At 44.6% G+C, this 16,526-nt stretch overlaps 1 protein-coding gene across 3 annotated transcripts in view; it reads left to right on the top strand.

The window, feature by feature from the left end:
• SLC43A3 (solute carrier family 43 member 3) overlaps positions 1 to 16,526 on the top strand; it is a 1,442,737-nt gene that overhangs the window by 549,120 nt on the left and 877,091 nt on the right. For all 3 annotated transcript variants that reach the window (XM_068255264.1, XM_068255263.1, XM_068255265.1), the window contains exon 6: positions 9,638 to 9,730. In XM_068255264.1, the coding sequence (XP_068111365.1) occupies positions 9,638 to 9,730 (93 nt within the window). The remainder of the gene's footprint in view (positions 1 to 9,637; positions 9,731 to 16,526) is intronic.

The following is a 16,526-nucleotide window of genomic DNA, read 5'->3' as shown; positions in this document are numbered from 1 at the left end:
TGCACCCCCTCACAGAGTACTTAAATGCATATATCTGCACACTGTCAAAAATGTTTTATCCCTATGCATACCCAACTCGTATACCACCTTATTTTGTTGACCTTCTTATCGTGATATCCCACACAGCCCTCTTATCTCCTCACACCGTAATTATTTTCAAAATATTACACCTCCCTCGTGTCTCCCCGCCCCCCCCCCCTTCAAAGCGGGGGGCGGGAGGACGGCACCAGGAGGGGGGGGGGCTGGGGGGGGCGAGCACACAAAGCCAGACCCCCCCTCCCCCTTCCCCAGCCCCGCTCCCCCGTCACCCATAAGTGTCCCCTCCCCCCCCCCTCCCACCCACTATTCACTCCATGATTTCATTATTTTGACATCCTGTTCGTTTGACAGCCTTAATGTCTTATAGAGTCTTTTACCCTGTCAGGAGAGGAAAAAAGCAATCAAGGGAATCACATGTTACACATATCCAATATATTCTCTCTCCCACTATCCAGCCATTCTTGAATTATTATCTCTAGCAGCTTTTTTTTTTTTTTTTTTTTTTTTTTTTTATGTACATATCCCATTCTCTCCTCCCTCCTCCCCCCTGGACCCCATTTTCACTTCTTGTTTAGGAGCAAGGAGGGGGCAATGTCACCCAAAATGGAAGGGAAGGCCTATCCTACTTTACTTGTAGTGTTCAGTCGATATTACATTAGTACTTTCAGCCGGGTCTTACCCATCATTATTCCTTCTAAGTCCCAGTCTGGGAGCTCTATCGGGGGGATACCGAGAGCTCTAAAAAGATCCAGAAGGTCCTCTGGGCCTCTCAAAGCAAAAGAGAGGGTCCCCTACCTAATTTGCAGTGAAAAGGGAAATCCCCATCTGTACGTGGCCCCCTCCTTTTGCAAAGCCTGAATTAATGGTCTGAGAGCTCTTCTCTGCTGCAATGTTGATGACGCCAGGTCCTAGAAGAGTTGTACCGGTCTCCCCTCGAATTCAATCTCCGGATGTTTCCAGGCTGCTGACATAATTGCCTCTTTTTCTGTATCGTAATGAAGACGGCAGATCACGTCTCTTTCTTTTTCCCCGGCCCTCGGATTTGTGCCTAGAGCGCGATGTATTCGATCTATGGCGATTGTATGATCTTCCGATCGTTCCAAGATCCTATTGAAGATCCCCTGTACCTTCAGCCGCAGCTTCTCTGCGCTCACTGATTCCTGCAGGCCCCGGATCCTGATGTTCTTCCTCCTAGACCGATTCTGTATATCTTCTAGTTGTGTGTATATTATCTTATTCACAATTTGTTGGTTCTTTCTCTCCTTCTGCACCTCGGCAAGGGTAGCTTTCACCCTACTAGCTCCTGTTCCAGTTTCTCAGCTCGCGAAGACATAATTGCCATTTCCTCCTTTAGTGTTGCCACCTCAGAGCGGGTAGCAGCCATAATCTTTTCGGTCTGTTCGCCTAGATCCTGCTTTGTAGGCAATGTTTTCAGATATGCACACATTTCCTCCAGGCTAGTATACTTCTTACTGGTCTGGGAGTACGGGGAACTTGACTATTCCGGTTTCTCCACCATTCGATCTCGAGGGCTCCCCGACCCCCCAGGCGCGAAAAAGTCCGCCGCTCCTCTTTGGGGTGTTTTAGCCGCCGGCCCTACTGCCTCTGTATTAGTCATCTCTGTCCCCTTTTTCCTTGCACCGCCTGCCATCTTTAGTTGTCACTATGTTTGTTTGTCCACTTCCTTTGCTGGGCCTGACGCCACTAGCTACCAGCAGTTGTGGGCGGTACAGCAATCCTCTGCAGGTCTGTGTATGTTTTTGAGTACACCCTGCTTGACTCGGGCGCTTGTACTCTCTCCTGCTGGGGTACAGTCCACTGGTGCCCGTTGTCTCTACCTCTTCTCTCCGGGCTCCACACCCTCCTGTTGCGCAACCTCCATGCGCCCTGCCACATCCGGGTTAAGATACTCCACCACTTTCCCGTTCTCCCTGTGGACTGGGACCTTTCCGCTTTGCGGCCCGTGTTCCGGGTGCTGCCTCGCACCGGTACTGCCCCGGCTGACTCAGTCGGCGTCCCGGTTCCTGCCTCCCGCCTGGGACTTACTGCGGCTTCCTCCTGGCAGCTCCCGGTGGTACCACTGCTGCCCCGGCTGGCTCAGTCGGCGTCCCAGTTCCTGCTTCCTGCCTGGGGCTTCCTACTAGCAGCTCCCCGGCATGCACTTGCTACTTTAGAGGGCCCGGCTCTCTGCGAGGAGGTGGTGCGAGCGGAGCTACGTGGGCGGAACTACGTCATGGCATTCGCTCCTCCCCTACCCATTTTTGAATATTAACCAGGCCTGGATTAAAGGCACATTCCTGGCACCTGTTCTCGGCGACAGGAGGACATGAGGTGCCTGGGAATTATTCTTTGACATCAACCTTCAGTCCCTGGGTCCTGATAATTTGACCTGGTTTTTCTTTAGTTGCTGTGGTACTAACACTAGGTTCCATGGCCCGTGACATGCCTGCAGCTGCCACACGTCACTCCTCCTCCTGCTGCTGCTGTATTTATTTATTTATGAATTTATTTATGTATTTGTATTTATAAAGCGCCAACATATTACGTCGCGCTGATTTTCATCCACCTGCTGTCTGTGTTCCCAACGCCAGGGTCCACACAGTACATTGCCTGCTGCCACACGTCACTCCTCCTCCTCCTGCTGCTGTATTTATTTATTTATTTATGTATTTATTGTATTTATAAAGCGCCAACATATTACGCCACGCTGATTTTCATCTTCCTGCTGTCTGTGTTCCCAAAGTCAGGGTCCACACAATACATTGCCTGCTGCCACACGTCACTCCTCCTCCTCCTCCTGCTGCTGTATTTATTTATTTATTTATGAATGTTTTTATGTATTTATTGTATTTATAAAGCACCAACATATTACGCCATGCTGATTTTCATCCTCCTGCTGTCTGTGTTCCCAATGCCAGGGTCCGCACAATACATTGCCTGCTGCCATACGTGACGCCTCCTCCTCCTCCTGCTGCTGCTGTATTTATTTATTTATGAATTTATTTATGTATTTATTGTATTTATAAAGCGCCAACATATTACCCCGCACTGATTTTCATCCTCCTGCTGTCTGCGTTCCCAATGCCAGGGTCCACACAATACATTGCCTGCTGCCACACGTCACTCCTCCTCCTCCTGCTGTATTTATCCTCCTGCTGTCTGTGGTCCCACCGCCAGGGCCCACAGTACATTGCCTGCTGCCACACATCACTCCTCCTCCTCCTGCTGTATTTATGCTCCTGCTGTCTGTGTTCCCAATGCCAGGGTCCACACAATACACTGCCTGCTGCCACATGTCACTCCTCCTCCTCCTGCTGTATTTATCCTCCTGCTATCTGTGGTCCCACCGCCAGGGTCCACACAATACATTGCCTGCTGCCACACGTCACTCCTCCTGCTGTATTTATCCTCCTACTGTCTGTGTTCCCAACGCTAGGGTCCACACAATACATTGCCTGCTGCCACACATCACTCCTCCTCCTCCTGCTGTATTTATCCTCCTGCTGTCTGTTTTCCCACCGCCAGGTTCCACAGAATACATGCCTGCTGTCATACGTTACTTTTTTTTTTTTTTTTAATTACACCTATTTAAATGTTACATAGTTACATAATTACATAGTTATTTTGGTTGAAAAAAGACATACGTCCATCGAGTTCAACCAGTATAAAGTACAACACCAGCCTGCTCCCTCACATATCCCTGTTGATCCAGAGGAAGGCGATAAAAAACCCTTACAAGGCATGGTCCAATTAGCCCCTAAAGGGAAAAAAATCCTTCCCGACTCCGGATGGCAATCAGATAAAATCCCTGGATCAACATCATTAGGCATTACCTAGTAATTGTAGCCATGGATGTCATTTAACGCAAGGAAAGCATCTAAGCCCCCTTTAAATGCAGGTATAGAGTTTGCCATAACGACTTCCTGGGGCAATGCATTTCACATCTTAATCACTCTTACTGTAAAGAACCCTTTACTAAATAAATGGCTAAAACGTTTTTCCTCCATGCGCAGATCATGTCCTCTAGTCCTCTGAGAAGGCCTAGGGACAAAAAGCTCATCCGCCAAGCTATTATATTGCCCTCTGATGTATTTATACATGTTAATTAGATCCCCTCTAAGGCGTCTTTTCTCTAGACTAAATAAACCCAGTTTATCTAACCTTTCTTGATAAGTGAGACCTTCCATCCCACGTATCAATTTTGTTGCTCGTCTCTGCACCTGCTCTAAAACTGCAATCTCTTTTTTGTAATGTGGTCCCCAGAACTGAATTCCATATTCCAGATGTGGCCTTACTAGAGGGTTAAACAGGGGCAATATTATGCTAGCATCTCGAGTTTTTATTTCCCTTTTAATGCATCCCAAAATGTTGTTAGATTTAGCTGCAGCTGCTTGGCATTGAGTACGATTATTTAACTTGTTGTCAATGAGTACTCCTAAGTCCTTCTCCAAGTTTGATGTCCCCAACTGTATCCCATTTATTTTGTATGGTGCTAGACCATTAGTACGTCCAAAATGCATGACTTTACATTTGTCAACATTGAATTTCATCTGCCATGTATGTGCCCATATAGCCATCCTATCCAGATCCTGTTGCAATATGACACTATCTTCCTGAGAGTTGATGATTCTTCACAATTTTGTATCATCTGCAAAAATAGCAACATTGCTCACTACTTCATCTACTAGGTCATTAATAAATAAATTGAAGAGCATTGGACCCAGAACAGACCCCTGTGGGACCCCACTGCTAACAGTCTCCCATTTTGAGTACGATCCATTGACCACAACTCTTTGTTTTTTGTCCATTAGCCAGTTCCCTATCCATGAACACAGACTCTTCCCCAGTCCTTGCATCCTCAACTTTTGCACCAGACTTTTGTGGGGAACAGTGTCGAAGGCCTTTGCAAAGTCCAAGTATATCACATCTACAGCATTCCCAATATCCATATTAGCATTCACTACCTCATAAAAGCTGAGCATGTTAGTCAAACAGGGCCTGTCTTTAGTAAACCCATGTTGATGCTGAGAAATAATATTATTTTCTACTATGAAGTCATGTATAGTATCTCTTAGTAACCCCTCAAATAGTTTGCATACAACTGATGTTAAGCTTACAGGTCTATAATTTCCTGGATCTGATTTTTTGCCCTTTAAAAAAAAACGCATCTGAATTCTCGAACACAAATTTTTCACCGAATTTTGCTAATGACACCTGAACCGAATTCGAATCCGAACCGAATTTCGTGATCGAATTTGAATGTTCTCCCGGCCCGAATTCGAATGTACCCGAATCGAATTTTGGTACATCTGAGCATGCCTGCTTACAATACATCTGCAGTGTATCTACTTCCTGCTTTCATGGAAGCAGACATATTGTTAACATCCTGTGCTTCCAAATGAGCTTATCTGCTTTGGCAGACGGGGAGATCAAATTACAATTTGTGATTAGACACAGATGAGGTGGAATTACACAGGATAAACTCTATAAACACATACAGGCTGCATTTCATTATGTTTTTTTTCTGTGCAAGAGTTCAGGTCCACTTTAATGTGGTAATTATACTGCATATTCTCTAATTGTTTTCATCAAGGGGTGCCTTGAAACAATTACAGGACCACTAAGGGTGCCTTGATATGGAAAAGTTTGAGAACCACTGTCGTAGACTTATTGTTTACTATAGAAAGATCTACAGGCAGCAGAATCTGTCACGTGTGTTTTGGGTGCACAATGAGTATTATGTTTATAGGTGCAGATTGAGTATGTTTGGGGATATGTGACCAAATGAGGGTCACATGCATTCACCAATCTGGCCCTTATGGGCTGTAATCTTTATGGGTACTGTACCATGTCTCGGCAATATCAGTTTCATGTCTAAGGCACCATAAACACTTTTGAAATAATGAAAATCAATGCCGCCAAGTGCATGCCCAATCAACAATGCGGACAATTTTGGGTCGAGCATGCCACTCAGACATGCTGCAAGATGTCAGGCCGTTGTGGTTGATTGGGTGTGCGGCGGTAATGCTGAGTGATATTGGCGTTAGCGCACTTGGGCATCTCAGCCTTTGTTGGTGTTGGACCTTGTCCCAGCCCTGCTGCCGACTCAGTCGCTACTAAAGTCTGCGCTCACACTGCCCGGGTCCACTGACGCATCTAATTTTTTGGGCAGCACTATCAAGCTGTGGTACTACCAGTGAGTTGCCATGGTCCTTCTGTGCTGCCGCACTGACTGTCCGCTTTGTCCTCCTGCCCCTGATGAGTCACCTATAACGAAACCGGTTGGGCGGAGCCTAAGACGCACTAGATGCTGAGACGCTGTGGAGAGGAGACTAGATGGTGTTTATGGAGATGTCCAACTTTTTACTGATATGGGCATAACTTTTAAGGGAAATGTGAGTGCACTACTTTGTATTTTAATTAAATTAAAGCAGTATTACGCTATGAAAGCCTTGTTTTTAAGGAATTGGATTACAAGATACAGACCGTGGAGGACTGTCACTAAGCGTGTTGAGCTGGTCTTTGAAGGGTCAGCCCTGCCATCTGGTGAGCGTTTTTTTCCCCTGGGTGTAGATGTGTGACAGCATTGGGGTTATGGCTATACAATGCTGACAGGTGTGGTGGTGGATATGTAGCAGTGGAAACAGTATCATGCTATGCTCCCTTTTTTTGTTTTTTATTGAGTTATAGTCATAAGAAGTCAGACGTCAGTAGTCATAAGAAGTGGTTGTTGCCTGACAAGAGGACTCAAGAATTTTGTTGCTGTTACTACCATGTGCCTGATATACTGAACTGTCATTTAATCGGCCACCATCGTTGGTGAGTTTACTTGCATATATTTATCCAACTGTTGGAGATCCTTTTTGTCCCTGAGGAAGTGGACCAGTTATATGGACTATATGAACTATAGGTCCTAGAGTTCTTCCATATATTACATTTCTGCTGTAGAGTTGATATCTATTATTATGTTTTTGATGCAGTGTTAGGTGTTAGCGCTCTGCACCACAAACCTACAAGTCTATAGGGTTCGGATACCCCCCCCCCCCCTGTAATGCATAGCGATCCACCTACGTACTATTTAGGAGATTGATTTAATTTTTCCGGGGGAGTGCAGTGACCACTCAAAATTGTTTCTGCGTTCACACTGCCCGGGTCCACTTACGCATCTAATTTTTTAAGCAGCACTATCAAGCTGTGGTACTACCAGTGAGTTGCCATGGTCCTTCTGTGCTGCACACTGACCGGCCGCTTTTTCCTCCTGACTCAGTCGCTACTAAAGTCTGCGTTCACACTGCCCGGGTCCACTGACGCATCTAATTTTTTGGGCAGCACTATCAAGCTGTGGTACTACCAGTGAGTTGCCATGGTCCTTCTGTGCTGCCGCACTGACCGGCTGCTTTGTCCTCCTGACTCAGTCGCTACTAAAGTCTGCGTTCACACTGCCGGGGTCCACTGATGCATCTAATTTTTTGGGCAGCACTATCAAGCTGTGGTACTACCAGTGAGTTGCCATGGACTCCTGTGCTGCCACACTGACCGGCTGCTTTGTCCTCCTGACTCAGTCGCTACTAAAGTCAGCATTCACACTGCCCTGGTCTACTGATGCCTCTGCTGTCATGTCATTGGCTGCTATCGCTGCAAAAAAAATTAAAAGTAAATAAAAACTTATCTGGGTCCTTTTATCCTCTTCCAGTGGTACCATCACCGCCAGGTGCCATTGGGACTCACCTTCCCTTCTGTGATTGCATAAAGTGTTTTTCCCTGTTTAAAACCACTTATTACCAATTAATAGCCCCATTTAAAGTGTTGATTTCAATTTAAAATCCATTTTCTCAAAAATGAAAAATTATTTTTGGATTTTTTTTGTTTAAAGAAAACCTGTACTGAAAATTAAAAGTCAAAATAACCATACGCAAGTCATACTTACCTGCTGTGTAGTCTATTCATCAATCTCTTTCTCCTCTCCTGTGTCCTGTTTGTCCACTGTGATTAATGGAATTCTCCGTCCTCCATTTTGAAATTGGCTATTACCCCATAACAGCTTCCTGGTCAGCACACAGTTAAACTGTAATATCGCCCACTTGAGCCATAGGGAAACATGGACACATCAGTTCTCCTTTCAGCTGTAACTGACAGCAACTGATATATAACTGACAGCAACTGATATATTTCAGTTCTGACAAAATGTTGTCAGAACTGCAAGGGATCATTGTCAGAAGAAAATGGTGAGCTTCTGAGAGGAACTGATGGCAAGGTAACTATGTAATGTTCATTTGTAGTTACCTCATGTGTTTATTTTAAATAATTTTACTCAGTACAGGTTCTCTTTAAGTTGTAGCCCATTATCACCTTGATAATCCATGCAATTTTGGGGATTGTAGCATGTATGGAGGCTTTGCTATTAAAGTTAAAAGAAAATCCGAATCCTGTCGTGAATCTGGCTGTGATTGCCTCATTCACGACCGAAAATCCGCGTCGAAGCGTGGGCACGTATCAAAGTCTGGAGCCAATCACGTCGGAGGCAAAAAATTCTGCAACAGCGTTGGTTGCCGAATTCATGGATTGTATGCTTTTATGAATCAATTACAAGAGTCTTGTCTTCCCTTTCCCCTGAATGGGTGGGTGAGAGTATCACATACCAGAGTTAACAAGCATACAAATATGTTGCCAATGCCAAACATATTCTAAAATACTCTGGGCCATATGCAATTAATTTTTCCTCCTACGTTTCCCACTAGGTGATATTTTTACAACTTGTCAATAAAATGCCTTTTAAAGAAAACCTAAAGCAAGAGGGATATAGAGGTTGCCATATTTATTTCATTTTAAACAATGTATATTGCCTGACTGGCCTGCTGATCCTCTGTCTTTAATACTTTTAGCACTAGACCCTTAAAAAGCTTGCAGATCAGGTGCTGCATGCTTGTTTCAGTTGTGATTCAAATACTATTGTAGCTAAAAAGATCAGCAAAATAGCCAGGCCACTAATATTTCTTAAAAAGAAATAAATATGGAAGTCTCACTTTAGGTTCCCTTTCAGCCTCAAACAAGCAACAAAATCCTCTATAATAAAACCCGTGTCCCTGCGTGTGCTGTCTCTGTGTAGCTGGTCCGTGCTTTTTGCTACTGCGCATGTGCGCAGCACGGACCCAGCCTCCCAGAGACAGGAGGACGGGGCCAGGGAGCCTGGCGGGCGTGTGAGCGGGCAGCCGGATGTGCGCGCGGCGGGTTCGTGCACGTGTGCGGCAGGTGCCTGCGCCCGGGGCACGCGTGTGCGCAGTAACATACGGCGGGCGGCAGCAAGAATCAGACCCTAGAGCCCTACTAGTACTCAGAATAATTTTGACAGTACTTTTTCACCTATGTTTCAGTACTTTTTCAATTTCAGAGTGCTAAAAAGCTATTTTAAACCGAAAACGGCAAATTATCTCCTATGAGAAAACTTAGAAAAAGTGAAATGAATAAGCGCCACTGTGCATTAGATGCCTTTGAGATGCCTTAAATTTTGTTGACTGGCTCTAAAAAAAAAAAAAAAAAAAAAAAAAAAACTTTGCAGGATCTCCCATTGTTTGTGAAGTAACATTATTTTGCTTTTTAGGTTGGAAATCTGTTTGGTTCTCAGAGATCTTTAGTTATAACACTCTACAATGGAGCCTTTGATTCCTCTGCTGTGATGTTTCTTATTGTTAAGGTAAGATCTACATATGTGTAATTAGAATCTCTATGACAATGTACAGGATGTAGTGAATGTGTGTGCAGCATCCTTAAACTGTGTAGAAAACCGGGAAGGAACAGTGAAAGCAATCAGGGCCATGTTAACAATATGGCCATAAGTGGTTGCTCCAGCTTCAGATTTTTGGGGGCATAATGGTTAGCTGGTGAGGTTCATTGAACCACATGACATAAAAATATACCCAGCAGTAATCTACTATAATATATGAATCGGATTCAACATATACAACATGGATTTCAAATAACCATTTCACTAGAGATGTAGCGAACGGTTCGCCGGCGAACGGTTCCAGGCGAACTTAGGGGGTTCGCGTTCGCCTGCACCAGGCGAACTTTTGCGGAAGTTCGATTCGCCCCATAATGCACTATGAGGGTCAACTTTGACCCTCTGCATCACAGTCAGCAGGCACATTGTAGCCATTCAGGCTACACTAAGCCCTGGAGCCCCACCCCCCCCCCCCCCCCTTATATAAGGCAGGGTCCAGCGGCCATTAGCCTCACTCGTGTGCCTGCTAGAGAGAGGAAAGGGACAGCTGCTGCAGACTTTTTCTCCTAGGGACAGATTAGTTAGGTTCTAGGCTGCTCTGCTTGCTCCTGTCCTGACTGATTATTATTGCTTTTAAAGCACCCAGCAACAGCTCTTTTCAGAGCTCATCCTGTACATATTTTTTTTTTCTGTGTGTCAAACTGACACTTTTGTTGCATGCACAGCCTTGCTAATTGATATTGTGTGTGCCACTGCCAGCAGCCCAGCACATTCAGTGACTACCTGTGTGTGTGACAGGGAGCTGCACATTGTACTACCCAGTACTGCATATACCCCAGTACCTGTTGTGTTTACTTAACACACCTCATCACTGCATATACCTAGCTTTGTGTTGAGTGAACCCAGCTCACTGCATCTAACTACCCAGTACCTGTTGTGTTTACTTAACCCACCTCATCACTGCATATACCTAGCGTTGTGTTGAGTGAACGCAGCTCACTGCATCTAACTACCTGTTGTGTTGAGTAAGAACCCACCTCACTGCATCTTAAGTACCTTTACTGTTCAGTGAACCCAGCTCACTGCATCTAACTACCCAGTACCTGTTGTGTTTACTTAAACCACCTCATCACTGCATATACCTAGCGTTGTGTTGAGTGAACCCAGCTCACTGCATCTAACTACCTGTTGTGTTGAGTGAGAACCCACCTGGCCACCTCACTGCATCTAACTACCTGTTGTGTTGAGTGAGAACCCACCTCACTGCATCTTAAGTACCTTTACTGTTCAGTGAACCCAGCTCACTGCATCTAACTACCTGTTGTGTTCAGTGAACCCAGCTCACCGCATCTAACTACCTGTTGTGTTGAGTGGAACCCACCTCACTGCATCTTAAGTACTTTTACTGTTCAGTGAACCCAGCTCACTGCATCTAACTACCCAGTACCTGTTGTGTTTACTTAACCCACCTTAAAGCAAGGACCTCCAAGGTGGTGTTTTCTGAAATACTGCCAGTGCCACGTGCTACATCTGAGAGACAGAGGGAGCTTAGGGAGTTAAATAAGTGGCTGAGAAATTGGTGTAGGAAGGAAGGGTTTGGGTTCCTGGAGAACTGGGCAGACTTTGCAGTCGGCTACAGGTTCTACAGCAGGGATGGGCTGCACCTTAATGGGGAGGGTGCAGCTGTATTGGGGGAGAAGATGGCTAAACGGTTGGAGGAGATTTTAAACTAGGATCTGGGGGGAGGCGGGAGGATAAAGTCTCAATACGTAGACAAGATGAGGTAAAAGGACAGTGGGAACCTATCATTATGGAGGGTGGAGAGGGGGGTGGGGACAGTGTAAAGATTAAAGAGATTGGTAAAAATTCAAGTAGCCCATTTCATGTAAACAAAATTGGTAAATGTGGTGGTAAAAATATAAAGTGCATGGTAACCAATGCTCGGAGCCTTGCAAATAAAATAGACGAACTAGAGTTCATTCTGAATGACAAAGGCTATGACATTGTGGGAATAACCGAGACATGGATGGATGAAAGCCATGACTGGATAGCTAATTTAAAAGGATACAATGTGTTTAGGAGGGATAGAACAGGGAAAAAAGGTGGAGGGGTTTGTCTCTTTGTTAAGAATTCTCTTACAGCTGTCCTCAACGATGAGATGGAAGAAGATTGCGAAGATGTGGAGTCCATTTGGGTAAATATTCATGGTGGAAATAAAAGTTGCCAATTGCTTATTGGGGTATGCTACAGGCCACCTCTTATTAATGAAGCTGCAGAACTGCGATTACCGCAGCAGATTGAAAAAGCTGCAGGTAAAAATGAGGTCATAATTATGGGCGACTTCAACTTTCCAGACATTGACTGGAGTATTGAGGCTACCCATTCTAATAAAAGCAGCAGATTTCTGGCAGCACTACAGGACAATTACTTGACTCAAATGGTAACTGAACCAACTAGGGGGAATGCGTTACTGGATCTGATCATTTCTAATAGACCAGATAATGTATTAAATGTGCAGGTTCAAGAACATTTGGGAAATAGTGATCACAACATAATAACGTTTGATCTGGTGACTGATAGGCCACGGGGCAGCGGGACCACTAAAACTATGAATTTTAGAAAAGCAAAGTTCACTCAAATTAGGCAGGCACTAAGTTTGGTGAACTGGGATAATGTACTACAAGGGGAAGACACTGAAGGGAAATGGCAAGCTTTTAAACTTATACTCAATCAATACTGTAGTATGTATATCCCATATGGAAACAAAATGTCTAGGAATAAAAAAAGGCCTCTATGGATGAATAGAAAGGTTAAAGATAAAATGAAGAGGAAAAAAAATGCCTATAAGGTCTTAAAACAGGAGGGAACCGAGGCTGCACTAAGCAATTATAAGGAGTGCAATAAAAATTGTAAAAAAGAAATTAGGCAGGCAAAGATTGAAGCTGAAAAACAAATCGCTAAGGATATCAAATCTACCCCAAAAAAGTTTTACAAGTACATTAACTCTAAAAAAAGAAAGGTTGACTGTATAGGACTCCTAAAGGATGAGGGTGGGAACTCAATGGTGGATGACCAAGGTAAGGCAGAGTTATTAAATGCTTTCTTTGCTTCTGTCTTCACAAAAGAAACAGCACTGTTGCAAACTACAGAGGCGGAAGAGTCTCAATCTTCTAACTGTAATATTAAATACTTAACGCAGGAAGAAGTGAAGGCAAGACTAAATAAATTAAAAATAGACAAGGCACCTGGCCCGGATGGCATGCATCCTCGGGTCCTAAGGGAATTAAGTTCAGTTATAGATAAACCCCTTTATCTTATCTTTTGTGACTCTCTTGCAACTGGCAGAGTCCCAGTGGATTGGCGTACAGCCCACGTTTTCCCATTATTTAAGAAGGGCAAAAAATCTGATCCAGGAAATTATAGACCTGTAAGTTTAACATCAGTTGTATGCAAACTATTTGAGGGGTTACTAAGAGATACTATACATGACTTCATAGTAGAAAATAATCTTATTTCTGAGCATCAACATGGGTTTACTAAAGACAGGTCCTGTTTGACTAACATGCTCAGCTTTTATGAGGTAGTGAATGCTAATATGGATATTGGGAATGCTGTAGATGTGATATACTTGGACTTTGGAAAGGCCTTCGACACTGTTCCCCACAAAAGTCTGGTGCAAAAGTTGAGGATGCAAGGACTGGGGAAGAGTCTGTGTTCATGGATAGGGAACTGGCTAATGGACAGAAAACAAAGAGTTGTGGTCAATGGATCGTACTCAAAATGGGAGACTGTTAGCAGTGGGGTCCCACAGGGGTCTGTTCTGGGTCCAGTGCTCTTCAATTTATTTATTAATGACCTAGTAGATGCAGTAGTGAGCAATGTTGCTATTTTTGCAGATGATACAAAATTGTGCAGAATCATCAACTCTCAGGAAGATAGTGTCATATTGCAACAGGATCTGGATAGGATGGCTATATGGGCACATACATGGCAGATGAAATTCAATGTTGACAAATGTAAGGTCATGCATTTTGGACGTACTAATGGTCTAGCACCATACAAAATAAATGGGATACAGTTGGGGACATCAAACTTGGAGAAGGACTTAGGAGTACTCATTGACAACAAGTTAAATAATCGTACTCAATGCCAAGCAGCTGCAGCTAAAGCTAACAAAATTTTGGGATGCATTAAAAGGGAAATAAAAACTCGAGATGCTAGCATAATATTGCCCCTGTTTAACTCTCTAGTAAGGCCACATCTGGAATATGGAATTCAGTTCTGGGGACCACATTACAAAAAAGATATTACAGTTTTAGAGCAGGTGCAGAGACGAGCAACAAAATTGATGCGTGGGATGGAAGGTCTCACTTATCGAGAAAGGTTAGATAAACTGGGTTTATTTAGTCTAGAGAAGAGACGCCTTAGAGGGGATCTAATTAACATGTATAAATACATCAGAGGGCAATATAATAGCTTGGCGGATGAGCTTTTTGTCCCTAGGCCTTCTCAAAGGACTAGACAGTGTTTCTCAACATCTTATTGGTATGTACCACTTTTAAAACCCTGAACTCACCAAGTACCCCCTAGCATAATAAACATTATCACAAGTACCCCTTGACAAATATATAGTTAATCATAATACATGATAATTGGTTTGAAACTATTTCCAAGAATTTACTACTGCTTTTAATTAACTAAAATACTAATTTATTGTTGTTTAAATAAGATTAATCATTTTTCTAAAACTCTAAATTTGTTATTCTTGGTGAAGTATATCAAGCCCGAGTACCCCCTGGAACCATCAGAAGTACCCCCTGGGGTACGCGTACCACACGTTGAGAACCTCTGGACTAGAGGACATGATCTGCGCATGGAGGAAAAACGTTTTAGCCATTTATTTAGGAAAGGGTTCTTTACAGTTAGAGGGATTAAGATGTGGAATGCATTGCCACAGGAAGTCGTTATGGCAAACTCTATACCTGCATTTAAAGGGGGCTTAGATGCTTTCCTTGCGTTGAAAGACATCCATGGCTACAATTACTAGGTAATGCCTAATGATGTTGATCCAGGGATTTTATCTGATTGCCATCTGGAGTCGGGAAGGAATTTTTCCCTTTAGGGGCTAATTGGACCATGCCTTGTAAGGGTTTTTTCGCCTTCCTCTGGATCAACAGGGATATGTGAGGGAGCAGGCTGGTGTTGTACTTTATACTGGTTGAACTCGATGGACATATGTCTTTTTTCAACCAAAATAACTATGTAACTATGTAATCACTGCATATACCTAGCGTTGTGTTGAGTGAACCCAGCTCACTGCATCTAACTACCTGTTGTGTTGAGTGAGAACCCACCTCACTGCATCTTAAATACCTTTACTGTTCAGTGAACCCAGCTCACTGCATCTAACTACCCGTGGTGTTCAGTGAACCCAGCTCACTGCATCTAACTACCTGTTGTGTTGAGTGAGAACCCACCTCACTGCATCTTAAGTACCTTTACTGTTCAGTGAACCCAGCTCACTGCATCAAACTACCTGTTGTGTTGGGTGAGAACCCACCTGGCCACCTCACTGCATATAACTACCTGTTGTGTTGAGTGAGAACCCACCTGGCCACCTCATTGCATCTAACTACCTGTTGTGTTGAGTGAGAACCCACCTCACTGCATATAGCTAGCATCCCGCCAAGATGGACAAAATGGACAAACCAGGTAGAGGAAGAGGTAGAGGCAGACCCAGAGGAAGGCCACCAGGCACCGGCAGGTCTGTGCGAGGTGGTGTTGCTGTGATTTCGTGCGGACCTGCCCCAAAATACAGTGTGTCATCACTTCCCAAAATCGTGAGGAGGTGCTTGAGTATTTAACACAGAACACCTCATCTCCCGCAGCCACCAGCGCTACAACAAGCACCACATCCGCTGCATTTGACACTTCGAAGGAGTTATTTGGTGGTGGTGGTGAAATCACTGATTCCCAGCCACTACTGCAACAACAACAAGAAGGCGCAGGTACACCACCTCATACGTCTGAGTTAGGTGGCGATAGTATGGACTTAACGTGTGTGGATGGGGATGATGGTGGACCACCTGAAGTTGGTGCACTTGAGGAGGTGTCTGAGGAAAGCGCAGCTGGCCAGGAGGATTATGATGACGATTATACGCATACCACATATGTTCCCGGTAGAGGAGATGACCAGGGGGACAGTTCAGAGGAGGAGTCAGAGAGGAGTAGGAGGAGACGACTCCATGATAGAAGCAGAGGGAGCTCGTCCTCAGAAACAGCTGGGGGCAGTGTCCGGCGCCATGTATCACCAGCTATGGCCAGCCAGCCAATATGCCCTTCAACGTCAGCTGCTGATGCCACCGTGGCGCCATCACCCCAGGGGGGTTCAGCGGTTTGGAAATTTTTTCACGTGTGTGTCTCAGATCGGAGCAAAGCCATCTGTTGTCTCTGCCAGCAAAAATTGAGCCGTGGAAAGGCCAACTCTCACGTAGGGACAAGTGCCTTACGAAGGAACCTGGAGAGAAGGCACAAACAGCTATGGCAAGAATACCTGAGGAAAAGCAGCACCCCTCAAAAGACAAGCCACCCTCCTTCTCCTCTTCCTCCTTCAGGTGCATCGTCTTCATCCACTTTCTCCCTTGCACCTTCACAGCCACCCTCCTCCACACCGCCTCTTCCCTTCAGCGGTTTCTTCTCCTCTGCCCACAGCAGTACCCAGCTGTCTGTGAAGGAAGTATTTGAGCGTAAGAAGCAAATGTCTGCCAGT

This window comes from Hyperolius riggenbachi, chromosome 10 (genome assembly GCF_040937935.1).
Source record: "Hyperolius riggenbachi isolate aHypRig1 chromosome 10, aHypRig1.pri, whole genome shotgun sequence".
Classification (NCBI taxonomy): Eukaryota; Metazoa; Chordata; class Amphibia; order Anura; family Hyperoliidae; genus Hyperolius; species Hyperolius riggenbachi.
The sequence above is the reverse complement of the archived record's forward strand: the minus strand, read 5'-3'. Positions and strand labels throughout refer to the sequence as shown.